This window comes from Scyliorhinus torazame, chromosome 5 (genome assembly GCF_047496885.1).
Source record: "Scyliorhinus torazame isolate Kashiwa2021f chromosome 5, sScyTor2.1, whole genome shotgun sequence".
NCBI classification, from domain to species: domain Eukaryota; kingdom Metazoa; phylum Chordata; class Chondrichthyes; order Carcharhiniformes; family Scyliorhinidae; genus Scyliorhinus; species Scyliorhinus torazame.
This window is the reverse complement of record NC_092711.1, coordinates 110,772,536-110,799,113: the sequence shown is the minus strand read 5'-3', so window position 1 is coordinate 110,799,113 and position 26,578 is coordinate 110,772,536. Positions and strand designations below refer to the sequence as shown.

At 46.9% G+C, this 26,578-nt stretch overlaps 1 protein-coding gene across 4 annotated transcripts; it reads left to right on the top strand.

Annotated features, from left to right (window-relative positions):
• On the top strand, positions 1 to 23,464 carry LOC140421655 (uncharacterized). Of its 4 annotated transcripts, none has more exons than XR_011946969.1 (4): positions 1 to 466; positions 4,217 to 4,323; positions 6,188 to 6,303; positions 8,045 to 8,189. XR_011946969.1 is itself a non-coding variant. In XM_072506460.1 (4 exons), the coding sequence occupies exon 4, from the start codon at positions 20,155 to 20,157 to the stop codon at positions 21,124 to 21,126; it is 972 nt and encodes a 323-aa protein (XP_072362561.1). In that variant the 5' UTR covers positions 5 to 466; positions 4,217 to 4,323; positions 6,188 to 6,303; positions 19,626 to 20,154; the 3' UTR covers positions 21,127 to 23,464. The 4 variants fall into 4 exon arrangements, 3 of the variants coding, with proteins under 3 accessions (XP_072362561.1, XP_072362562.1, XP_072362563.1); XM_072506460.1 differs by lacking the exon at positions 8,045 to 8,189 and adding an exon at positions 19,626 to 23,464 and having other exon boundaries at positions 5 to 466; XM_072506461.1 differs by lacking the exons at positions 1 to 466; positions 4,217 to 4,323; positions 6,188 to 6,303; positions 8,045 to 8,189 and adding exons at positions 18,913 to 18,997; positions 19,626 to 23,464.
• The last annotated feature ends 3,114 nt before the right edge of the window (positions 23,465 to 26,578 follow it).

The following is a 26,578-nucleotide window of genomic DNA, read 5'->3' as shown; positions in this document are numbered from 1 at the left end:
GCGACTTCCGGGGACGGGACATTCTGACGCCTGCGCGTTCTGGCTCCTGTGACGAAGACAACATTCATACGCGCCGGGCATTCCGGGTAGCCTTATCCGCCATTATTCCATCACGTTCCTCAGGCTGATAAATTGGTTCCGGCACTTTTGATACAGATCAGGTGTCTGTACGGAATGGGGCGGCCGCATCGGTGTTTTTCTCTCTGATCGGTCCCTGTCATCTGATTCGGGGGCGATATGCCGAAGGGCGCCTGCGCGGCCGCGTCGTTCTCAGGTGCAGCAGGGCGCATGCGCGGCCGTCCAGGACACGGAAGCAGGAAGGGAGAATCTTGTGAATTTCTCTCCTGGACTGAGAGTGAAATTCCTTTCGAAAGAGGCGGATTTACTAACGGGAACTTCAATCCAAACATCACATCATCATCTGACAGAGTTACTCGATTCAACAGGACCTGAATATCATTGGGAGGTAAAATGGTTTCTCTGTTCTGTCCGTGGATAAGGATTTCAGATATCAGAGTGACTGGGAAAATTTAAATGACCATTCCGGGTTAAATTTGAGACTAATTACACCGATCACATTGGAGAAGTTAAATAATTTGCTGTTGTACTCTTATGTATGCAGGTAAATTTTAAAATTACCACATTAGCATACTTGGCAGCTAAACTGGGCAAACTGCTGACCTTGTTAGTAGTGAGAGTTACTATCCCGGATTTTATTAAAGTTTGTTGTTCCTGTTGCATTTCATTCAGCTCATCGTGGCTACAAAGTAGGTATTCAGCCTAAACCCAATTTCCAGATTGTGGCCTGTAGCTTTTTAAGTTACATCAATTCAGATGTCTATCTAATTACTTTTTAAATGTTATGAGGGTTTCTGCCATCATTTCAGGCAGCATGTCACAGATCCTCACCACCCTCTGAACCTCCTAGTCCTTCCTTAAAACTCTGCCCCCTTTTATAAGTATCCCTCAACCAAAGGGAATTGGACCTTCCTATCCAATCTATTTAGATCCCTCAGACTTTAAAAAAAATATTAATTTATATATTTTTCTAATTAAGGGGCAATTTAATTTGGCCAATCGACCTACCCGGCACATATTTGGGTTGTGGGAGTGAAACCCACGCAGACAATGGGAGAATGTGCAAACTCATTACAGACAGTGACCTGGGGCCAGAATCGAACCCGGGTCCCCAGCACGCAAGCACACAAGCACTGTGCCACCATGATCCCCAGAATTTTATATATTTAGAATAATCTTTATTATTGTCAGAAGTAGGATTACATTAACACTGCAATGAAGTTACTGTGAAAATACCCTAGTAGCCACACTCCGGCACCTATTCGGGTACACAGAGGGAGAATTTGGAATGTCCATTTCGCCTAACAAGCACGTCTTTCGGGACATGTGGGAGGAAACCCATACAGACACTGGGAGAACATGCATTTTCTGTACAGTGTCCCAAGTGGGATTTGAACACTGGGACCCTGGTGCTGTGAAGCAACAGTGCTAACCACTGTGCTACCGTGCCACCCATAAAACAGTTCAGCTCAATGTTCTCAGATTAAAGAAGCTGAAGCGCCCAACGTGGGTCTAACCCACGGCCCTGGGATTAAGACTCCCATGCTCTACCGACTCAGCCAGCCAGGCTGCTTTTCAAAATTTCATTTTGGTCTCCCCTCAGTCTTTTCTGTTCCAAAGAAAACAGCCCCAGTTTACCCAAACTTTCCTCTGAGCAAACATTGTCAATTTCTGGCTGATGTTCTTAAATCCCCTCTATACTCTCTCTGGTGCAATCTTCCTCTACAGGAATCTAGCTCTGGCCTAACTAGTCTTGTCCTGCCATTTATCATGTAATCCTTTGCCTTGTTTTCCCTACAGCTTTTTCCTCACTATCAAGTGTTCAATTATTTTTGTGTCACAGGTAAACTTCTTCCACGTGTTCCTACATTTACTTTCAAATCAATTTAACCAGGAGTGAAGGGCCCAGTACTGATTCCTTTGAAACCGGCGCTGGAAACAGCCCTTTGATTTTCTCTATTCTTTATGGGATGTGAGTGTCACGGGCAAACCAGCTGGGTTGCCCATTCCTAATTGTCCTTAAACTGAGTGGCTTGCTGGGCAATTCAGAATTAACCACATTTCAGTGAGTTGGCCAGATCAGGTAACACAGGTACAGACTCGATGGGCCGAATGGTCTCCTTCTGCACTGTAAATTCTATGATTAATTCTGACCTTGGATCACTGTCTGTGTGGAGTTTGTACATTCTTCCTGTGTCTGCGTAGATTTCCTCCAGGTGCTCTGGTTCCCTCCCACAGTCCACAGATGTGCAGGTTTGATGGATTGGCTGTGTTAAATTGTCACTGGGAGGGATTGCGGGGATTGGGTGGGGAATCCATCAAGGTAGGATGCTCTTTCAGAGGGTTGCTGCAGATTCGATGGGCCGAATGGCCTCCTTCTGCACTGAGGGGATTCTATGATTCTACATTGGGTCCAATGATGTGTTCACTCACACACTGCAGCCTGACTCTTATTATGGGAACAGACACTGTGTTTGTTACTCTCAAAGTGAGTGAATCCTTTGCTGTTTCTCCTCTGGGCCCCATCTCCACTATTATTGTCTAATTGTCTCACTGAGACTCTCACTGTTATTATTGGGCAATCAGCGAGTCAGCCTGAGCCTGTGGCCGCTCTCACCATCTGTAACCGTCACAATACCCGGGTGATTGTCGGCAGCTCCTGACCAGTAGGAAGAAGCGGGGCGGGTCTGGAGGACCGAGTGAGGGCCACTGGTCCTCCAACCAATTGGAGTCAATGAGGGATGGGGTCCGCTGTGATTGAAGCATGCGCAGTATGGGTAAGTGTGAAGCATAAGGGCGTCTTCTTCAGATACCGGTAAGACGTCTTACAACACCAGGTTAAAGTAACAGGTTTGTTTCAAACACTAGCTTTCGGAGCACTGCTCCTTCCTCAGGTGATTCTTCGGATCCAAAATTGGTAAGAGGCAATAAACAATATGGAGGAAGCGAGAGATCACGGGGGTGGCCGGAAATGTTGTGTAAAGCTCTTGTAAGCCGCAAACCTCGGAAAACTTTACAGGACCCAGTTTGTACCGAGCGGGGCTGCAGCACGGTAGCACAGTGATTAGCACAATTGCTTCACAGCTCCAGGGTCCCAGGTTCGATTCCCGGCTTGGATCACTGTCTGTGTGGAGTCTGCACGTTCTCCCTGTGTCTGTGTGAAATGAAAAATCAAATGAAATGAAAATCGCTTATTGTCACAAGTATGCTTCAAATGAAGTTACTGTGAAAAGCCCCTAGTCGCCACATTCCGGCGCCTGTTCGGGGAGGCTGTTATGGGCTGTGTGGGTTTCCTCTGGGTACTCCGGTTTCCTCCCACAGTCCAAAGATGTGCAGGTTAGGTGGATTGGCCATGCGAAATTGCCCCTTAGCATATAAAATTGCCCTTAGTGTTGGGTGGGGTTACTGGGTTATGGGGATAGGGTGGAGATGTGGGGTTCTGGTAGGGTGCTCTTTCCAAGAGCCGGTGCAGACTCGATGGGCCAAATGGCCTCCTTCTGTACTGTAAATTCTATGAAATCTATGAGCTCCTCATGTTCGGCTCGGGTTAACGGCCGCCATTTTTATTGGATGTGCATCAGGGCGCATGCGCGTTTTGTCATCTTTGTCGGGGGGCGATGTTTCAATGAGTGGGAGGAGCTTGTTCCCCATTATTCAGAATGAGACAACTTGTCCATCAAACTGGATTAGTCTTTGAATCCCAATGTCTTATTGATGATGCAAAGCGGTGGCAGAGATGGAAAGGAAAGGAAGCCAATCCTGCTCTCCGGATTTCACTGTCTTATTGGACATCCTGCCCCATGTGTCCAAAGCTCAGTGACTCTGTTCAGCCACATGAAGACCCAGGGAAGAAATTCACAACCCTGAGTAGACGTCACCCTCAAATCAGGGGACTGCTGATGACAAGAGGGTCAGTGTGCAGCGGGGGCATGAGGGGTCATCCTGGATCCATAAGCAGAAGGGAAGAATGTTGTGAATTTCTATCCTGGCCTTACGGTGATTAATTTTGGAAACTCCTTTTACAGATGATTAGTAGGGGAGGATTTACACACAGCAAATTCAAGCCAGGCGAAATGTTTATCTTTCCTGAATTTAATTTCTGGACTGACAGTGGTGCCTTTGTAAACTTCTTTCACAGGGGCTTAGAAAGGGGTTCACAGACAGAAAACTCACAACCAATCCTCACATCAAATTCTAACACCACTGTTCGAGTTACCAGGAACTGGAGATCATCGACCTTTGTGGGTAAGCATTGAATTCCACATCATTATAACTCACTGAATAAAATGTCTACCTCCTATCTCCCCTGTAGATCTTGGTCACAATCTTAAATCTGTGTCCCGTAATTCTTTTACAATCTACTGATGGGAACAGTTGCTGGGTTTGCCGTTGTCGTTTCTGGTGCCTGGGTCGATGCCGGGTGGTCCGTCCGGTTTCATTCCTTTCTCATGTTTTTGTTGTGGTTGAATCAGCTTGGACCAGTCCATTTAGGATCCAGAACACAATTGAAGTCTCCTCCAAGAATCAATTGATCTATATCCAGGTCTGGGATGGATTCCAACAATTTTTTTACAAATGTTTCGATGAGATCCCCTCATTTAAAAAAAAAAGATAGAGAAGCAGAATTAGGCCATTCAGCCCATCGAGCCTTCGAGGTTGCTCTGCCATTCGATCATGGCTGATATGTTTCTCATCCCCATTCATCTTGTATTGTAGCTCTCTTGAAATGAATGCGAACATTGCATTTGCCTTTCTAACTGCCAACTTTCCTTTATTTGTTCTTGGGATGTGGGTGTTGCCTTGGCCCAATGTTACTAATCGTAATCAGTTCGCAAAGCATAATTTAAATCAAACATATCCATTTCAATAGTGGGTTTATTACCCAATATGCGTTGCAGCTGAGAATGTGCTCTATCCACATGACAGAAGCTTCTCGCACATGCACAGAGTCCGGCTGTGACTGGAGCATGCGGCGTTCGGGGCTGTGACCGGCGCATGCACAGTTCAGGTTGACACTGACGTTGCAAGGAGCGGGAAAGAAACAATCGAGCGACTTCCAGGATTGGAGCCGTGGGTGGCCTGGGAGCGATAGAAGCTGCGGGGTGAGCCGGGAGGGTTCATAAATACCCCGTGGAGGCTTCAACTCCCGAGGAAAATGTTAACGGTCCCGACTTAAACAGCACCGAACAGAGTGAGAGCTGAGCGGTGACAGGCCCGGGTTACCGGCCGCCATCTTTACAGAGGACAAGGAGCCGCAGGGGGCATGCGCTGCGAGCCTGGACCGGATGCCAACTCTCCCGGATTGACTGACTGGAGTCTCCAGGATTTTATTTTATTGATTTGTGGGAGTCACTGGCTGGGCCAACGTTTATTGCCCATCCCTAATATCCCTTAAACAGAGTGGCTTGCTCGGCCATCTCGGAGGGCATTTAAAGAGTCAACCACATTACTGTGGTTTGGAATCGTGTCGGCCAGACCAGGCAAGGACGGCAGATTTTCTTTTCTATTCATTCACGGGATGTGGGTGTCGCTGGCTGGGCCAGCATTCACTGCCCATCCCTAATTGCCCTTGAACTGAGTGTATCTCAGAGAGCATCTCAGAGAGTCAACCAGCTGACTGTGGATCTGGAGTCACATGTAGGCCAGACCAGGTAAGGATAGAAGATTTCCTTCACTGAAGGACATGAGTGCATCAGGTGGGACTTTGCAACAACCAACAATTGTTTCAGGGTCTTCAATAGACTTTAAATGAATTCAAATTTAACCTTCTGTCTTGGTGAGAATTGTGTCTGGGAAATCACGACAGTAAAGAAGATTTTAATGTAATTTTCTTTGAACATTTCTCTTCAGTGGATATAAAAATATTGAAGATGGGGTAAAGGTTATTTGGCTGACAATCACTGTCCTGTAAGGTAGCAAATCCTTTTGCTTCCCAATTGGCGAGAAGGCAGTGTGTCACAAGAATGGATGTGTTGACCGATTAATGGCTGGAGGATGGCGGCAGGTCATGTGACCAAACCTCCAGGAATACATTTAATCAAAGTTGGTGAGGAGAGAATGTTGTGAATTTCTATCCCAAACCAACAGTGAGATTTCTGTAAATTTACAGGATACTGGAAGTGGAGGTTTAACAGACGGGAAACGCAAACCAAACATCACATCGCGATCTGACAGAGTCACTCGATTCATCAGAACCTGAATATCAACAGCATCTGGGTGTGGAAGGTAAAAGGTTTGTCTGTTCTGTCTGTGAGGGAAGATTTCAGGTCTCAGTGTGACTGGAAAAGCCCCAAGATTCACAAACCCTGGTAGACCAAACCTGGAGAACTGTGTTCAGTTCTGGGCAACAAACCCGAGGAAGGATAGAATGGCCTCGGAGGGAGTGTAGCACAGATTTACCTGAACGATATCTGTCCCCCCCGGGGTTAAATTACAAAACTAGATTACACAAAAGAGTCAGAGACATGATGGTACAGAGAATGGCATTCGGCCCAGTGAATCCATGCCAGCTCTCTGGAGCAATCCAGTCAGTCCCATTCTCCTGCTCCCTGTATCTTCGCAGGTTTATTTCCCTCAGGTGTCTATCCAATTTCCTTTGGAAATCAAATGATTCATGGATCTATTTTCAAACTCCCTCATAGGCAGCAAGTTTCAGGTCATTGCCGCTCGCTGTGTGAAAACATATCTCATGTCACCTCATATCTCCTGTACCTTTTACATACAAACTAGGAACAGGCCACTCGGCCCCTCGAGCCTGATCAGCATTCAATAAGATTGCGGCTGATCTCATTCGAACCTCAACTCCACATTCCTGCCTACCCCTGATGACCTTTCACCCCCTTGCTCATCAAGAATCTATCCAGCTCTGCCTAAAAATATTCAAGGACTCTGCTTCCACTGCCTTTTAAGGACGTGAGTTCCAAAATCTTACAACCCTCAAGAGAATAAAAAATCATCATCTCCATCTTAAATGGGTGACTCCTTATTTTGCTCTCATTCTCGCTTCTCCCACAAGAGGAAACATTCTCTCCACATCCACCCTGTCAAGTACCCTCAGGATCTTTTATAGATCAATCCAGGTTTTACCCAAAACTTTAAATCTGTCTCCCTAGTGCTTGTACGATCAGTGAATGGAAACAGAGTTTCTTTGTCCACCCAATGGAACCTGGCGTAATCTTGTGTACCTGAACACAAATCTCCCCTCAACCTCCTTTGCTGGAACCATTCTGGTAAATCACCTCTGCACCTTCTCAAGAACCTTCACATCCTTCCTGAAGAGTGGTGACCAGAGCTTTATAAAGATTCATAGAATAGAATTAGAACCATAGAATTCCTACAGAGCAGAAGGAGGCCATTTGGCCCATCGAGTCTGCACCGATTCTCTGAAGGACACCCTGCCTAGGCCGCCCCCCCCCCCCCCCCCCCCCCCCCCCCGACCCTCTCCTTGTAACCCCATAGCCCCACCTAACCTGCACATCCCTGGACACTACCCGGGCAATTTATCAAGACCAATTCCACCTAACTTTCCCTTCTTTGTATTGGAGAAACCTGAGCACCAGGTGGAAACCCACGCAGACACGGGGAGAAAGTGCAAACTCCACACACACAGTCACCAAGGCCGGAATTGAACCCGGGTCCCTGGCGCTGTGAGGTAGCAGTGCTAATCACCGTGCCACCAAAAGCATAGTGTCAGTGTCAATATTTCTATTTATGAAGCTCAAGGTCGAATATGCTTTGCCAACTACTCTCTTAATATGTCTTCTGGATATACAAAATCCCTCTTCGCCTCTTTCTCTCTCCTCCAAAAGAGGCCAATTGGGTTTTTATGACAATCCAACAGTTTTTCATGGTCATTTTTTCCCAGTGCCGACCCCACAAGTGAGCAGATTTAGTCAGCTCAATTTCACAACCTGCCTTGTGGTCTTGTGGGTTCTCTCTCACTCCCTATTTTCTGTTTTTAAATCAGTTTCACAGGGTGTTCGAAGGGGAGGTTTCAAAGTTCGGAAACTCAAACCAAGCATCACATCAGGATCTGACAGAGATCTCTATTTATCACATCCTGAATATCATCGGAATATCATTCAACATGGAAGGAAAAAGCATCGTTCACAGTGGGGGAGAAACCGTACATGATTTGTGTGTGTGTGTGTGTGGACGAGGATTCGCTCTATCATCAGGCCTCACAAGCCACAAATGCAGTCACACTGAGGAGAAACCGTGGAAATGTGCGGACTGTGGGAAAGGATCACTTCCCCATCCCAGCTGGAAACTCATCGACGCAGTCACACTGGGGAGAGACCATTCACCTGCTCAAGTGTGGGAAGGGATTCACTCAGTCATCCGACCTGCTTAGCCACCAGCGAATTCACACTGGGGAGAGACCATTTAGGTGCTCTTACTGTGGGACTGAGTTCAAAAAGTCATCTCACCTCACTGCACATCAGCGAATTCACACTGGGGAGAGGCCATTCACCTGCTCAGAGTGTGGGAAAGGATTCACTCAGTCATCCCTACTCCTGAGACACCAGCTAGTTCACACTGGGGAGAGACCGTTTCAATGTCCAGACTGCGGGAAGTGCTTCAAAGGTTCTGGGGATCTGATACGCCATCAACGTGTTCACACTGATGAGAAACCGTTCAGATGCTCTCACTGCGGGACTGGGTTCAGACGATCATCTAACCTCACTGTACATCAGCGAATTCACACTGGGGAGAGACCGTTCACACTGCTCCGAGTGTGGGAAGGGGTTCACTGAGTCATCTAATCTGTCCACACACCAGCGAGTTCACACTGGGGAGAGACCATTCACCTGCTCCAAATGTGGGAAGGGATTCACTGAGTCATCCCACCTGCTGAGTCACCAGCGAATTCACACTGGGGAGAGGCCATTCACCTGCTCCAAGTGTGGGAAGGGATTCACCACTTCATCCACCTGCTGAGGACATCAACGAGTTCACACTGATGAGAGACCTTTTCAATGTTCAGATTGCAGAAAGTGCTATAAAAGGTCTGGAGATCTGATGCGCCATCAACGTGTTCACACTGACGAGTGACCGTTCGCACTGCTCCGAGTGTGGGAAAGGATTCACCACTTCATCCCACCTCCTGAGACACCAACGAGGCCACAAGTAACCACAGTGATTGGATTTTGCTGTTACCCATTCAGGACTGAACCATGTTCATTTGGGTCTCTTTCTGCTGATAACAAACTCCAGCCCATTTACAGGGGCCAATATTCTGGCTAACAGTCAAATAAATTAGATTTGTGTTAAATACGCAGTGTGCTGAAATTTTTAAAATATCTCTGACACAAATTAGTTCCTTTTGAAGTACTCTTGCTCTTCCCTGTCTCTTCCGTACTCACCTCAACAAGACGTGTGAGGAGCTTGTGGAGCTTCTTTGTGACTGAGATTGAGTAAATCCGATCAGCTGCCTCTGCTGCTTCCCTCCCTTCCACGAGCCCACCAGACCAAACTGTCTCTAAATGTCATCCTTTCCCGAGCCCTGAACCCACATCTTTCTCTAGTTTCTCTCCCATCTCCCCTCATGCCCTCTCAGAGCTCATCTTGTCCATGAAATCCAGCTCCTGCTCCATCGAGCCTATTCCCACTCAGCTACTGATCAGCCAACTCCCCTATGTCCATGGATATTGTCAACATTCTCTCTCTTCAGGTACTGTCCCTCTGTCCTTCAAATCTGCCATCATCACCCCCTCAATAAAACAGGTCCTTGACCCTGCCATCCTAAACAAATTACTGCCCCATCCCTCTCCACTCCAAACTATTCGACCATGTTGTCGCCTCCCAAATCTTTGCCCATCTTTCCCAGAACTCCCATGTTGGAATCCCTTCAATCAGGTCTCTGCCCTGTCACAGTGAAATACAAGAAACAAACAGAATCTTACCCGGAGAGAAGACAGACAATCCGGGAGCTTGGATGCAATGGCGGCACGGTAGCACAGTGGTTAGCACTGTTGATTCACAGCACCAGGGACAGGGTTCGATTCCCGGCTTGGGTCACTGTCTGTGCGGAGTCTGTAAGTTCTCCCCGTGTCTGCGTGTGTTTCCTCCGGGTGCTCTGGTTTCCTCCCACAGTCCAAAGATGTGCAGGTTAGGTGGACTGGCCATGCTAAATTGCCCTTGGTGTCCAAAAAAGCTAGGTGGGGTTACTGGGTTACGGGGATAGGGTGGAGGTGTGGGCTTAAGTAGGATGCTCTTTCCGAGGGCCGGTGCAGACCTGATGGGCCAAATGGCCTCCTTCTGCACTGTTAATTTGATAATTCGATGAGGTGAGATTGTCCTTTCTGAGCTGATTTTAAACATACAGGCGGGAACTTGCTGCCCAGATACGTCTTCCTATTTAGATCCATCCCGATCTACATCCCTAAGGCCTTTTTCAAAGCACTAGACAAACTAATCATGGTGTTCATATGGGGGGGGGGGGGGGGGGGGGGGGGGGGGGGAGTTGGGGGGCGAATGCTAGGATCCCAAAGAAGGTCCTAAAAAAACAAAATCCGGGGGGGGGGGGGGGCCTACCCCTCCCAAACATACAATTCTACCACTGGCCGACAACGCTGAAGGGATAAGCGGATGAATCAAGGAGCCAGAAGCCGAGTGGGTGCGCGCGGAAGAGGCCTCCTGCAAGGGGACCTCCGTCTGGGCCCTCGCCACGGCGGCACTCCCAACCCACCCAAAAAACACGACAGCAGCCCGGTGGTGATAGCCACCATCCAGTCCTGAAACCAACTACGGCCACAATTTGGCCTGACCAAAATGTCGGACAAAGCTCCCATCTGCAACAACCACAGGTTTGCACCAGCGCTGACTGACGCCACCTTTAAAAAGTGGGGACAGGACGGAGGGACACTGACAGTCAGGGACCTATACACGGACGGCAGGATCGCAACAATGGACGAACTGACAGAGAAATTCCAGCTAGCCAGGGGGATGCGAGCTAAGGTACCTGCAACTCAAAAACTTCCTACGAAAGGAGACAAGGACGTATCCACAACCGCCACGACAGACATTACTGGAAGAGTTACTGGACGCAAGCATCCTAGATAAAGGCAACTGTAGCGACATGTATGACCGATTGATAGAAAGGGCCGACACCGTATTGGACGCAACAAGAAGGAAATGGGAGGAGGACCTGGGGATCGAGATAGGGTGGGGACTCTGGAGCAAAGCACTGCATGGGGTCAACTCCACCTCCACGTGCGCAAGGCTCAGCCTGACGCAACTAAAAGTGGTACATAGAGCCCACTTAACAAGAACTCGAATGAGTAGGGTCTTCCTGGAGGTGGAGGATAGGTGGGAATGGTGCCAAGGAGGCCTGGCCAACCACGCCCACATGTTCTGGTCTTGCCCCAGACTTGCGGGGTACTACCTCCTTCAAGAAGACCACCATAATACCAGTACTAAAAAAGCGACTTAACGTCTGTCATCATGGAATGCTTTGGCTGGTCATGAGATGGATCACTGCCAGCATCCCAGATGGTCTCGATCCACTGCAGTTTGCCTATCACCGCAATCTCACTGACTCTGCAATCAACACTCAAACACCTCGACAACAAGGATACCTATGTAAGACTGCTGTTCATTGACTACAGCTCCGCCTTCAACACCATTATCCCAACAAGACTAATAACCAAACTCCGCAATCTTGGACTTGACCCCTCCCTGTGCAGCTGGATCCTCGACTTCCTCACCAACAGACTGCAATCTGTCAGGATAGGCAACAGCACCTCCTCCACAATAGTCCTCAACACTGGGGCCCCGCAAGGATGTGTACTCAGTCCTCTACTGTACTCCCTATACACACATGACTGTGGCAATATTTAAATCAAACTCAATCTATAAGTTTGCGGATGATACGACTGTGGTGGGCCGTATCTCAAACAACGATGAATCAGACTACAGGAGGGAGATAAATCAGTTGGTTGCATGGTGTACCGAAACAATCTCCCTCTAAATGTTGGAAAGACCAAGGAACTGATCATCGACTTCAGGAAGCATAGCAAGACACGCACTCCCGTCTGCATCAATGGCTCTGAAGTGGAGATGGTCGATAGCTTTAAGTTCCTGGGGTCACCATCACCAACAGTCTGTCCTGGTCCACTAACGTTGATGCAACAGTCAAGAAAGCCCAACAACGTCTCTACTTCCTACGGAGGCTAAAGAAATTTGGCATGTCTGAATCAACTCTCACAAACTTCTACAGATGTGCGATAGAGAGCATCCTATCCGGCTGCATCACAGCTTGGTCCAAGATCGCAAGAAACTACAGAGTGTGATGAACTCAGCCCAACGCATCACACAAGCTTGCCACTCCCAGATTCATTCTGTATACACATACCACTGCCTCAGGAAGGCAGACAGCATTACCAGAGACCCCTCCCACCCAGACATTGCCTTCTTCCAGACCCTTCCATCAGGCAGAAGGTACAGAAGTCTGAAGACTCGCACATTCAGACTTAGGAACAGCTTCTTCCCCACAGCTACTAGACTCCTCAACGACTGCCCCTCGGACTGATCTATTCCCTGTAAGAACACTATTCATGACACCCTATGCTGCTCTTGCTCATGTATTTGCTTTGTTTGGCCCTTGTTCCGCACTGTAACCAATCACTGTTTGTTGTTGTACCATTTGTCAATGTTCTCTGTTGATTATTCTTTTGTTCTACTACTGTACGTACTGTGTACGTTCCCTCTGCCGCAGAAAAATACTTTTCACTGTACTTCGGTATATGTGACAATAAATCAAATCAATTTGAGGGTTGCCACTCAAGTGGATAGAGCTGTGAAGAAGGCCTGTAGTGTGTTAGCGTTTATTAACAGGGGGCTGGAGTTTAAGAGCCGTGGGGTTATGCTGCAACAGTACAGGACCCTGGTGAGACCATATTTGGAGTATTGTGTGCAGTTCTGGTCACCTCATTATAGGAAGTATGTGGAAGCATTGGAAAGGGAGCAAAGGAGATTTATCAGGATGCTGCCTGGATTGGAGGGTAGGTCTTATGAGGAAAGGTTGAGGGAGCTAGGGCTTTTCTCATTGGAGTGAAGGAGGATGAGAGGCGACTTAATAGAGGTTTATAAGATGATGAGGGGGATAGATAGAGTGGGCGTTCAGAGACTATTTCCTCGGGTGGATGCAGCTGATACAAGGAGGCATAACTATAAGAATCAGGGTGGGAGATATAGGAGGGATGTCTGAGGTAGGTTCTTTACTCAGAGAGTGGTTAGAGTGTGGAATGGACTGCCTGCTGTGATAGTGGTGTCGGACACTTTAGGAACCTTCAAGCGGCTATTGGATAGGCACATGGAGCACACCAGAATGACAGGGAGTGGGATAGCTTGATCTTGGTTTCGGACAAAGCATGGCACAACATAGAGGGCCGAAGGGCCTGTTCTGTGCTATACTGTTCTATGTCCCATGTACTGGACAGCCTTCTTCGAGGCAATGTCCAAAGTGATGAGGATGAGGGTGGAGCCATGCCCGAATGTGGCAGTCATGGGGGTATCAGACCAGCCAGATCTATTAATGGGAAGGCGGGCGGACGCTCTTGCCTTTGCCTCCCTGATCGCCCGCCATAGAATCCTGTTCAGCTGGCGGTCAGCAGCACCACCCAAAGCTGCAGACTGGCTGTCCGACCTCTCAGAATCTCTGCAAATGGAGAAAATCAAATTCGCCATCCGAGGGTCAGACGACGGCTTCCACAGAACGTGGGAGCCATTCGCCTAATTGTTCCAGGACCTGTTAGTGGCAACAAACAAGCAGAAGAATAGACTGGTCGCCAAGAATCACGGGAAAGTACCCGAGGCGGGCGGAAAGTACCTGAGGCGGGGGGAGAGAGGGATAGACCGTGGTGGGGGGGGGGGATAGCAGCTAAACCTAAGAGGAAAGAAGGGCTAATCACAGGAGAAGGGGCGGAGGTGGAAGAGGGAGGAGACAGGGAACAATAGAGGGGAACCAGTGAGGTGGGAGGAGGCAGGGGAATGATAGCCGGAAGTAGGGCACGGGAAACAAGAACAAACTTGGCATCTACAGGAGCAGAGAACAAGGAAAATCCGTGCAAAAGACGGGACGAATGGCTGAAGTGGAGGTGATCGCGAGATGACGACGGCAGCGAAAACCGTCCAGGAGAAGCAAGCTACAGCACCAAAACCAGATCCATTCGCGTATTGCCCTCTGTAATTGTTCTGTATTTGTTTCCCCCGGTGCCCAAATGTCTATGTACCCACCCAGTTTCACCCCCCCCCCCCCCAAGCAGATGCCTACTTATGTGCTAAAAACAATACTGCCAATTGTACAGAGCTGCTTTTGTTGAGCTAGCACATAATACCCTACCAGTCATTTTATTCTAACTGTTTTTTTGTTGCTGTTTGTTTTGTTTTTTGTGCGTGTTCCCTTCTCCTCCATGTATATATATATGTGTGTGTATTCTATTTTGTGTACATAACGGTAAATATACTTTATTCAAAAACCCAATAAAAAACATTTTTTTTTATTTTTTTTAAATCACTCATCATCCAACCTAAAAACAAAACCCTTGACCCCATCGTCTTGGCAACCTACCGCTCCATCTCCAATCTCCCTTTCCTTTCCAAAGTCCTTGTACTCGGTGTCCCCAAGGATCTGTCCTCAGCCCCTCCTATTTCCCACCTACACACGGCCACTAGGTGACATCATCCCAAAGCACCGTGTTAGTTTTCACATGTACACTGACAACACCCAGCTCTACCTCACCACCATCCCTCTCCATTCCTCCACTGTTACTAAATGATCAAACTGCTTATCCCACATCCAGTGCTGGATGAGCAGAAATTTCCGCCTATTAAAAATTTGGGAAGACCAAAGCCATTGTCTTCAGTCACCATTAGAAATTCCATTCCCTAACTCCCGAGTCCATCCCTCTTCCTGGGAGCTGTCTGAGGCTGAACTGCACTCTGCACAATCTCCGGGTCCTATTTGACCCCAAGATGAGTTTCTGACCCCATATCCACACAATCACTAATACCAGATATTTCAATCTCCATAATCTCACCTGTCTCCCCCTCCACCCCAGCTCATCTGCTGCTGAAACCCTCATCCATGCCCCTGTTATCTTTAGACTTGGTGATTCCAATACATTCCTGTCCACATTTCAGCACGGAAACATGAGATCATCCCAAACTCTGCTGACTGTGGGCTTTCTCACACCAAGTAGTCCTGTTCACCCATCACCCCTGTGCTCACTGACCTACACTGGCTCCTTATGTAGGACAGAATTGATTTTAAAATTCACATCCTCTACCTTGTTTGCAAATCCCTTCATGGCCTTATCCCTCCCTATCTCTGTAATCTCCAGTTTTACAACCCTCTGAGATATCTGCACTCTGCTCACAAACAACAACAAAAAAAAAGTTAGAATAAAATGACTGGTAGGGTATTATGTGCTAGCTCAACAATAATTAAAATTCCCCATTTAAATTATTCCACCATCAATGTCAGGGCCAAGGCCAGAAACTGGGAAATTCTCTCTCTAAACCTCTCCGTCAACGGTGCAATTTTAAACCGTGTAGAATCAAATGTCCCAGCGGTGGTGGGGGTGAAGGGTGGTAAATGTCGACAGTTGGGTGATTAAGCTGTTGATCAAGCTGTTTACAAAAAAAAGCTAATGGGGTCCTCAGTTTATTAATGTAGACATGGAGTGCAAATGCAAGGAAGCTGTGGGAATCTTTGTAAATTACTGACTACCCAGCAGTGTGGAAAATTACCCAGGTATGTCCTGTATACAAAGAGCAGGACAAATCAAACACAGCCCAATACTGCCTCATCAGTCTTCTCTCAATCATCAGTAAGGTGATGGAGGGGCCATCAACAGTGCTATCAAGTGGCACTTGCTCAGCAATAACGTGCTCTTGGGTCATGTCTGTGCGGAGTCTGCACATTGAGTCTCCGGTTTCCTCCCAGAAGTCCCGAAAGACGTGCTTGATAGGTGAATTGGACATTCTGAATTCTCCCGCAGTGTACCCGAACAGGTGCCGGAGTGTGGCGACTAGGGGCTTTTCGAAATAACTTCATTGCAGTGTTACTGTAAGCCTAATTGTGACACTAATAAAGATTATTATTAGATTATCATTGATGCCAGTTTGGGTTCTGGCAGGGTCACTTAGCTCCTGATCTCATTACAGCCTTGGTTCAAACATGGTCAAAAGAGCTGAACTCCAAAGGTAATCTGAGAGTGACTGTTATTTAAACCAAGCCAGCATTTAACCAAGTATTGCATCAGGGAATCCGAGCAAAACTGGTGTCAATGGGAATCGGGGGAAACTCCGCTGGTCATAACTTGCACAAAGGAAGTTGGTTGTGTTTGTTGAATGTCAATTATCTCAGTTCCAGGACATCACTGCAGGAGTTTTTCATGGCAGAGTCCTAGGCCCAACATCTTTATCAATGACCTGCCTTCCCTCATAACTTCAGAATTGGGGATGTTAACACTGCTTCTCACGGTGCCAAGGTCCCAAGTTCGATCCCGGCCCTGGGTCACTGTTTGTGTGGAGTTTGCACATTCTCCCCAAATTTTCTGTGGGTTTCGCCCCCACAACCCAAAAGATGTGCAGGCTAGGTGGATTGGCCACAAAAAATGGCCCATTAATTGGAAAAAATTAATTGGGTACTCTAAATTTTTTTTTAAGAAAAAGAATTGGGGATGTTTGCAGGTGACTAAACAATGTTCAGCACCATTCACGGCTCCTCAGACACTGACGCAGTCTGTTGAATTCGCGGACAGCAGGACACAGAGACGATAGATAGAAAGTAATGAATAAGGTTTATTACGATACAAATCCAAACTCCTCAATCCCCAACACAGGGCTAAATCGCTGGCTTTGAAAGCAGACCAAGGCAGGCCAGCAGCACGGTTCGATTCCCGTAACAGCCTCCCCAAACAGGCGCCGGAATATGGCGACGAGGGGCTTTTCACAGTAACTTCATTTTGAAGCCGACTTGTGACAATAAGCAATTTTCATTTTCATTATCAAGAATCTCCTTCCCTGATTGCCCCCAGACGAGGGTTTTATGTGAGATGGGGCTCTCCCTGTTAAGAGGAAGCCCTGCTCCCTTAAAGGGGCAGTTCCTATTCTGGGGAGGTCATGGGAAATTGTATGGCCTGTCCCGGGACCTCCATTGGGGTTATAACACAATCCATGTCCAAATGCAGCAAGACCTGGGCAATAGCCAGGCTTGAGCTGACAAGTGGCAAGTTACTTTCACACCACACAAGTGCCAGGCAATGACCATCTCTAACAAGAGAGGATCTAATGATTGACCCTTAACATTCAATGGCATTATCATCGCTGAACCTCCCACAATCAACATCCTGGGGGTTAGCACTGACCAGAAAATGAACTGGACTAGCCATATAAATATTGTGGCTACCAGAGCAGGTTGGAGGCCAGAAATCCTGTGGCACGCAACTCAACCCCTGGCTCAGCAAAGCCAGTCCACCATCTGCAAGACCCAGGTCAGGAGCATGATGGAATATTCCCCACTTGCCTGGATGAGTGCAGCTCCAACAACATTCAAGAAGCTTGACAACATCCAGAAAAAACAAGCCCATTTGATTGGCACCCCATCCACAAACATTCAATCTCGCTACACTGGCGAACAGTAGCAGCATTGTGTACCAGCTACAAGATGCACGATAACTCACCCAGGTTCATTTAGGCAGCACCTTCCAAACTCATAACCTCTGCCATCCAGAAAGACAAGAGCAGCAGATACATTGACGCACCATCACCTGGAGGTTCCCCTCCAAGATACTCCTGACTTGGAAATATATTAATGTTCATTCACTGTCGCTGGGTCAAAATCCTGGATGCAGCCTCATCCTCAAGTTACCGAACAGACTTTCTCCTGTCAATATAGAGCAGCAGGATTGGACTGTGGTTTGTTTATTGCTCATCTTCAGGTAATACAGTTTTGGAGTGATTTAAATTTAAAACAAGCTTTTCAGACATGATGGTCTATTCATACATAAATGAGATGCTATAATGCTATAGGGCACAAACTGCATCCAAATAGGGCTGATTTACATCAGAAATAAATATTGGAATGAACATGGGTCCGGCATGGATGTGATTAACAGCAGCAATAACTGCAGAATCAAAAACAGTTCGGTGGGGTTACAGGAATAGGGTGGAGGCATGAGCTTAAGTAGGTGTTCTTTCCAAGGGCCGGTGCAGACTCAATGGGCCGAATGGCCTTCTGCACTGTAACTTCTATGATATGATATGATGATAAGGTGGAGTTGAACTCGTGTCTCTAGCGCACTGTGCCACCCCACATCTGTGGACACTAAGTGGCAATTTAGCATAGCCGATCCACTTAACCTGCACATATTTGGATTGTGGGAGCAAACCAGAGAACCTAGAGGAAACGTGGGGAGAAAGTGTAAACCATCTCCCAAGGCTGGAATTGAACTTGAGTCTCTGATGCTGTGCCACCGAAGTACTTCACTCAGCCACCCCACATTTTGAGTTTACATTTGACTGGAGCTATTGGATTCTGCTGTCGTGTTGGAAAACTTGAGGGCATTTGAAATTCTCCACCAATTCCTACTCCATCTTTCTGATGGATAATGAAGGGTCTGTGCACATTGCCCCCCAAAATCCACATCACAGCAAAAAAGATCACGAGTCACTAATTAGGATTTTCGATGGGGCTGTATTTACCCAGCATTCCCGCGGTAATGAATGTCCCCCATTCACATCAGAGGAATATGCTGCGCAGGTGCAGTAGTGACCAGTATGGGAGCATGCGCAGTGCGAGTAATGGCGACGAGGAGAGTCGCTCATTTGTCGTCTCTGCAGCGGGAAGGATGCGGAAACTCTGACGGAACGATGGAGCCGGATCTGGAGAGGGAGGGTTTCTAAACACCCGGTGAGGGCCTCAAATCCAGAATCAGACTCTGCAAGTCCCGCGATTCCAGCTCCGGGTCTTTATTTCCCCCAGACCGGGACAACACGTTTTAAAATCAATGCCCCGCTCTCGGGCTGCACCGGATATTCGCCGCCCAGAGGAGTCTTTGGGCCACATATTTATATCCAGTGAGAGGTCGCAGTCTCCGTCTCGTTACCTGAAGGAACTGCTTCGCCATTTGGTTTGCACTACAACCCCACACTCCCAATCACTGCCCAGTGTGGAGGGGACTGGGTAAGTCAGCGGATCTGCTCTTGGGCCTGGTTAAAGCAGCAGCCTGTAGATCGGCAGGGGGTAACTCCGGCTGTCGGCCCCTGTTCTCTGGTCTTGTCGGTCCCTGGGTTGTCCTGGAGAGGGAGGGTGCGGTGTCTACCGGAACACTTGAGACCTTCCACACTGGCGGCCACCTCAGGGTGCAGAATGTCCCATAGACACTGGGAACAACATTCTGGTGTAGTTGAGAAGTAGGTTTGATTGGACCACAAGATTGGGGAAACAAGAGAAAAAACCCATAGAAACTGGAATTGTCTGTTCTGAATTTCTATCCTGTACTAATGGTAACACTGACACTGTCAATGTCTTTTACAAGGTACAAGAGGACGTTGATTTGCAGATGGGGAACTCAGACCAAACATCACATCAAGATCTGACAGAGTCACTTAATTCATCAGGACCTGAATATCATCGGTCCTTGAATGTGGAAGGAGAAATGTTTGTTGGTTCTGTCAGTGGGAAAAAATTTCAAACATCAGTGTGACTGGAAAAGCACCGAGACCCACACAACACACACCCGAGTGAGAGTGTTCCAGTGAACTGAATGTGGAAACATCAGTGTGACTGGAAAAGCCCCGAGACCCACACAAAACACACCCGAGTGAGAGTGTTCCAGTGAACTGACTGTGGAAACATCAGTGTGACTGGAAAAGCCCCGAGACCCACACAACACACACCCGAGTGAGAGTGTTCCAGTGAACTGACTGTGGAACGACTTTAACCAGTTACACAGCCTGAAAAAACAGCACATCATTCATAACGGGGAGAAACTGTACACGTGTTCGGTGTGTGGACGAGGTTTCCATTGATCATCCAGTCTGGAGAGACACCAGGACTCAGACACAATGGAGAAACCGTGGAAATGTGGGGACTGTGGGAAGGGATTCAATTACCCATCCCTGCTGGAAATGCATCGACGCAGTCACACTGGAGAGAGGCCATTCACCTGCTCTGTGTGTGGTAAGGGATTCATTCAGTCATCCCACCTGCTGACACATCAGCAAGTTCACATTGATGAGAGGCTGTTTAACCAGTCAGACTGTGATAACTCTAAAAGCTCCGAGGACCTGGTCAAGCACCAGGTTGTTCGCACTGAGAGACAGTTCAGTTGCTCTCACTGTGGGAAGCTATTCAAACGATCACAGAATCTCATTGAACACGAACGCACTCACACTGGGGAGAGACCATTCACCTGCTCTGTGTGTGGGAAAGGATTCACACGATCATCCCACCTCGCTACTCACAGATTGGTTCACAGTGATAACAGACCTTTCAAATGTACTGAATGCGAGAAGAGTTATAAAACCACAAGTGATCTGCTGATACACCAGCGGGTTCACAACGAGGAGAGGCCGTTCAGATGTACAGTGTGTGGGAAGGGATTTACTCAGTTATCTGGCCTCCAGAAACACCAGCGAGTTCACACTGGGGAGAGGTCATTCACCTGCTCCTTATGTGGAAAGGGATTCATTTATTTAACCAGCCTCCGATCACACCAACTTGTTCACTCAGATAAGAAACCTTTCAAATGTTCTGAATGTGAGAAGAGCTTTAAAACCACAAGTGTTCTGCTGAGACATCAGCGGGTTCACACTGGGGAGAGGCCGTTCACCTGCTCTGACTGTGGGAAGGGATTCACTCGCTCATCCCATCTGCTGACACATCAGCACACGCACACCGGGGAGAGACCGTTCACCTTCTCTGAGTATGAGAAGGGATTTACTCGGACAGCTCATCTGACACAGCAACAGGTTGATAAATGTCTGCAGGGTTTGGATTCTGCTGTTATTGCTGCTGTTAATCACATCCAGCACTGAACCATGTTCATTCTGACTGTTGGAGTTTGTTTTTGCTGATGTTAGTAATCCCTATAACTGGACTGGAGTTTAATCTTCTGAATATATGTCAAGTGAACTAATATTGTTTCAGACACACTATTGAAACCTTCATTTCACCAGGATAAGAAGAGATTAATTGGTGTCCTGTTACTGGCTGCTGCATTCTTGTGACCTTTCCTCCTTTCTAACTCGGGATTATTTCAGTTCTCACACCTTCAGTTACTCTCACAGCCAAGGCCCAGCTCCCCATCACTTCCAATGTGTCTGAGTGAGCTTTGGCATCCAGGGGAGGTATTGGTAACAAACCCAGGATCACTAAACACAAAACCCAGTCATTTGTACTGGGGATCTGGTCAAGCACCAGGTTGTTCGGACTGAGGGGCAGTTAAGTTGTTCTCACTGTGGGAAGCTGTTTAAACGATCACAGAATCTCATTGAACATGAACGCACTCACACTGGGATGAGTCACATGAAGGTGGTCAGTACAAATGATACAAGGACATCCAAAAAAAGGATCCTTACAAACTTCTGCTCTGCGGACCACCTAGAATCATATCATATCTCTGGGAAAAGACTGCAGTCGACCAGCCCGTATGGAGGCAGCACTGAAATTAGTTCAGCTTATTTCAATTTGTGCTGATGTGCTTGTCTCCCAATCACTGAGGACAGTGATGTTTGTGGAGCCTCCTCCTCCTGTGATTTGTTTAATTATTCACCACCACGGAGATGTAGCAGGACTGCAGCTTTGATCTGAACCGCTGTGTGTGAGATCGCTTAACCCTGCTGAGAGCATGCTGCTTCTGCTGTTTAACACGTTTATAGTCTCCTGTTATAGGGTCACCAGATTGGAATCTGTTTCAGGGAAACCTGGTGCTGCTCCTGACATGTTCCCTCCACTCCATGTTGAACCAGGGTTGGTCCCTTGGCTTGATGGTAATGGTAGAGTGAGGGATATGCTGGCGTATGAGCTTACAGATTGTGTTTAAGTATTGTGCTGCTGGTGGCTCACAGCACCTCATGAATGCCCAGTTTCGATCTAGATCTGTCCTGAATCTATCCCGTTTAGCACAGTGATGGACAGGACAATGGAGGCTATATTTTATATTCCAGCCCCCTTACAGAAAAGCCTTCCTAATTACTTGCCGTTCCTGCATGTTACCTTTCTGGGATTATTTTAGGACACCCAGTCCACTCTGTCCAGCAGCATTCTGCACTCTCTCCATTTAAATAATGTTCTGGTTTTTCTATTGCTGTCAAATGGGCATCCTCACATTTTCCCACATTTACTCCATTTGCTAAAGTTAATGTCCACTCACTTGAACATATCTGACCCTTTTCAGACTCTTTGTATCCTCCTTAAACAACTTGCCTTCCTACCTATCCCTGAATCAACAAGTTTGGCAGAAACACAATTGGTTCTTTCATTCACATCATTGATATAGGTTGGAAATAGTTGAGGCCCCGGCACTGATCCCTGCAACACTCCATTAGGTACAGTTTGCTAACCTGAAAATAGACAAGGATGCGCAGTGGTCCCAATATAATCATGGACAGATGAATCAGCGACCGGTAGGTTGGTGAGGATGAGGTTGAGTGTGTTTATCCTTCTTGGTTCCCTCACTACCTGCCGCATGCCCAGTCCGGCAGCGAGAGCTCCTTCAGGACTCAGACAGCTCAGTGGTGGTACCAAGCGAGTCTTGGTGATGGGCATTCCCCCACCCACAGTACCTTGAATGCCCACCCCATCCCTCCCCCCACCTCCTCAGTGCTTATTCCAAGTAATGTTCAACCTGGAGGAGTATTGATTCGGTGGCTGAAGGAGGGCAGTAATCGGCATGAGATTTCCTTGCCCATGTTTGACCCGACACCATGAGATTTCATGGGGCTCAGCATCAATGTTGAGGACACCCTGACGAATGTGATATAAAATAGTTACTTTAGAGATATTAGTCAATGTAATGTAGAGGTAGGCCAGTCTAATTCTGGTGAGTTCACAGACAAAGGATTTCAGACCGCATGGCAAAGCAAAGGAAGAGGTGTGTCCACCAAAGGAGGAGAAAAGGATGCTGGGTAATAGGGGCCAGAGGAAGGGATTGGAAGTGAACCAATCAGAATGTCTGACCAGGTCAGGAGGGGTATAGGATGACCTATGGGAATCGTGTATGTGTAACTTGATACCATTTGAATTGATTTGCAGAGATCCCTTTGTCTCTTTGTTCATTCGCTTTCCGGGGTGTAGGAGACTGGATGTGTCTTATGCCTCTGAGATGAATCAGGCTTGCAAGCCAAATAAAATAACTAATGCTATACCTGCAAATCCATCTCGACTTTTATTGAGGCCAGACTGACGGGTAAAGAAATTTGGGATTTGTCATTTGGTGCCGAAAACCCGGGATTTCTCAAGACGGTTCTGACCAACTGCGAAATCAGAATTAGACTGATTATGAACAGGGAGAGTGGGAAGAAGGGGCCCACAATGTATAGCTGGAAAATCACCACGCATTGCTTTTTCCCCTCTTCTTATCGTCTGATTAGTCTGGCCACTCGCGGTTGGTCCGGAAAGATTGTCTCGACGAAATCAAAGGTCAGTCTGGGGATTAGCAAATTAAACTGATGGGATATCATAATTGATAGTTCAGTTTTGGGTTAATTGTGTTGTTGACGACTGATGTGATTTCAGCAGATGAGGGGTCAGTTAAATAAGTGTTTTTAAATCTGAAGATGGTTCAACTCCATGTGTGAGTTCTGATTCAGCTAAGGTTAGGTTATGGGTTGATGTGACATCTAAAACAGATGGTTCAACTCCATGTGTGAGTGTTTTAAATCTATAGTTGATTAAGCTAAAATTGTACCCTTGGACTGTGGTGGCGAAGGGCGCAGTTCTGAGGACTAATTGAGATTGTGGGGAATGCTGCATATTGGTTGAAGCAGAAGTCTCTCAAAGGGTTGCAGAAGTCTCTCAAAGGGTTAACAGCAGCAGCCAAAGTTAAAGACGACAGACAGTGCTTCTCACTCAGGCCTTGAGATAACAGCAGCAGCCTGTAGTGTAATCGGATACCTTTCCTTTGAGTCAGTGAACTCCAGCAAAGTTACGTTTTGAATTAATTAAAGGAAACCAGTGGGTTTCTCCACCTCTTTGATAAAAGTTATTATTTTCGAAAGCAATTGATTGAAATTGCCAGAATCTTAAGTTTTACTTACTTGAAATAAGGTTTATCTCATTTTATTTGTGAATTAATAGAAACTTAAAGAAGATCACTGACACCATTTTAAAAAGTGTAAATCTGGAGATGACAGTTGACTTTGCCAACATTTTTGAGAATGTAAGAAAAACTTGTTAAAAGAAAAATTGTTAAGATAAAGAATTAATTAAGTTGTAAATGTTATACAAGTTTGTGTTAAGCAAATCGTAAATTTAGTTTTGAGTTGAGATCAGAGCTAAGCTTGCAAGTTGCAGTAATTCAATTTGAATTTTCAAACATTTTTAAGTTTTAAAAGAACACTGTTAGAACCTTTTCAATCGTTTTGCCAAGGGAAAAAAATTGCCAATGGTTATAAATAAGCAAATAAAAATATATACATATATATAATTTTAAAAAAAGAAAGAGCCAAAGTATGAAAGCTAAAGAATTAATTGGATTATGGAGACAATATTGTCAAGAGGAAAGAGATAAGATCATGTTATCAAGTTGGCAGGACAATGCCCTTAAAATGGGAATTCCAATTAGTGAACAGGGTAACAAAAAAAACATTGCACATTCCTTTTTCAAGACCTGTATTCAAAAAACGCGCAAGTAGAGACAGGAAAGGCTCGGGTCAAACAAAAGATGAGCTACGTAGTTCAATGGCTGGCCTTGAATTGACAGAAAATGATCAATTCAATAATTTAAAAATGTCACTAAAAGTTCCGACTGCACCTGTAGCATTGTCTGCACTAATTCCAGAACCACCAGAGTATAATAATTTATATCCAGTCACTGCTCCCCAGATTCCAATCATGCCAGTAACTCCAGCCCTTTTGGTTGATAGTTAGGGTCCCGATTTACCATCTTCACGATCAGTAGAGAAAGAGGAGCTCCGTTCCGCAAGCCCAGTTAGCTCTAGGACCAGGTCTCGGACAGCGAGAGAAGGGCTTGATCCTAACCAGAAACAATTAAGCATACCACCTAAATCCCTCCAGACCAAGGGGAAACCGCAAATTTCGAGAACAAAGGGAGCTGCAACAGATGATTTTGAAGAGAAAGAACTCCCTCTAGTGACAGGGAGGGACGTCGAAGTCTTGGAAGAACCAGAGGAAATAGTTAGAGTGCCCCCTGGTGAGATTCGGAGACAATTGCCGATTAGGAAGATACCAAACCCGGACGCGGTGACTGCCGGGGCGCAACCCACGATAGACGTTTACCTCCCATGGACACCCAGTGAGATGATGGCTATTATGGCTACAATCCCAGATAGAAAAAAATCTCCTGCTGCTTTCGTGTATTCCTTGAGAACTACCATCTCAATTTATCACGCTGATTCTAGGGACCTCTGGGCCCTAGTCCAGCAGGTTTTAACCCCAGCAGAGTACCGCAATTATCTTAATCACTTGAATTATGCTAGCCACGCCGCACTTCAGCAAGCCCATGCGTTAGACGACGATAGACGGACACAGATCCTGAATGCGTTGAATAGCACATTTCAAAAGCCCATAAATATTTCTGCTATCTTAGACCTAAAACCTAAGAAGACTGAAGAGCCAGAGGAATTTCTGGAGCGTTTTAATGAAACCTACCGTGGGCAGTCAGGCGACTTGCTATATCAAAATGGTCAGAATTCCCCTCAATATTGTGCTATGTTAATGCACTGCCTACCACCTTCTGTGGCTACTGCTGTGAAATGTAATAACATGAATTGGACAGAGAACGACCCTTCCCAGATGGCAAGGGCAGTTAGATTTTATTGGAAGGAGGGTGTAGGCCAGGAAGGAGGCTCAGTTACAAAGGTTAAGACTGAGTATGTAATGAAAAAGGATGATCTGCGACCCCAACAAGCGGCAGAAATGGTAGTTTACCAGCAGGAGCCCCAATATTGTGACTTTGGGTGGGTGGATCGCGAGGGGGAAGATATCAAAGCCACCCAAAGGGACCCTCAGCTCCTTTTTATGGCCCACCGTATGCATCAACAGCTTTACAACCGCCGCCCCCTCTGAGGGGCCATTGGCCTACTGGGAGACAAGGACGGGGCAGATATAGAGGGAGCAATGCATGTTTTAATTGCGGCCGTGCAGATCACTGGCAACAGGAATGCCCCTTTAAAAGACAGGCAGCAGAAGGAGATTATCCGACCCAAAGTAGGGGGTACCCACCAAGGGGAGGACAGACGAGATACACTGACTTCTCCCAGGCAAACCCTTTCCCAACACAGGATTGACTAGCTAATTTAGTCATAA

Bases quoted from the DNA above. Each gene is read 5' to 3' on its own strand.
- LOC140421655 (XM_072506460.1), top strand. From the start codon at position 20,155: ATGGAGAAACCGTGGAAATGTGGGGACTGTGGGAAGGGATTCAATTAC.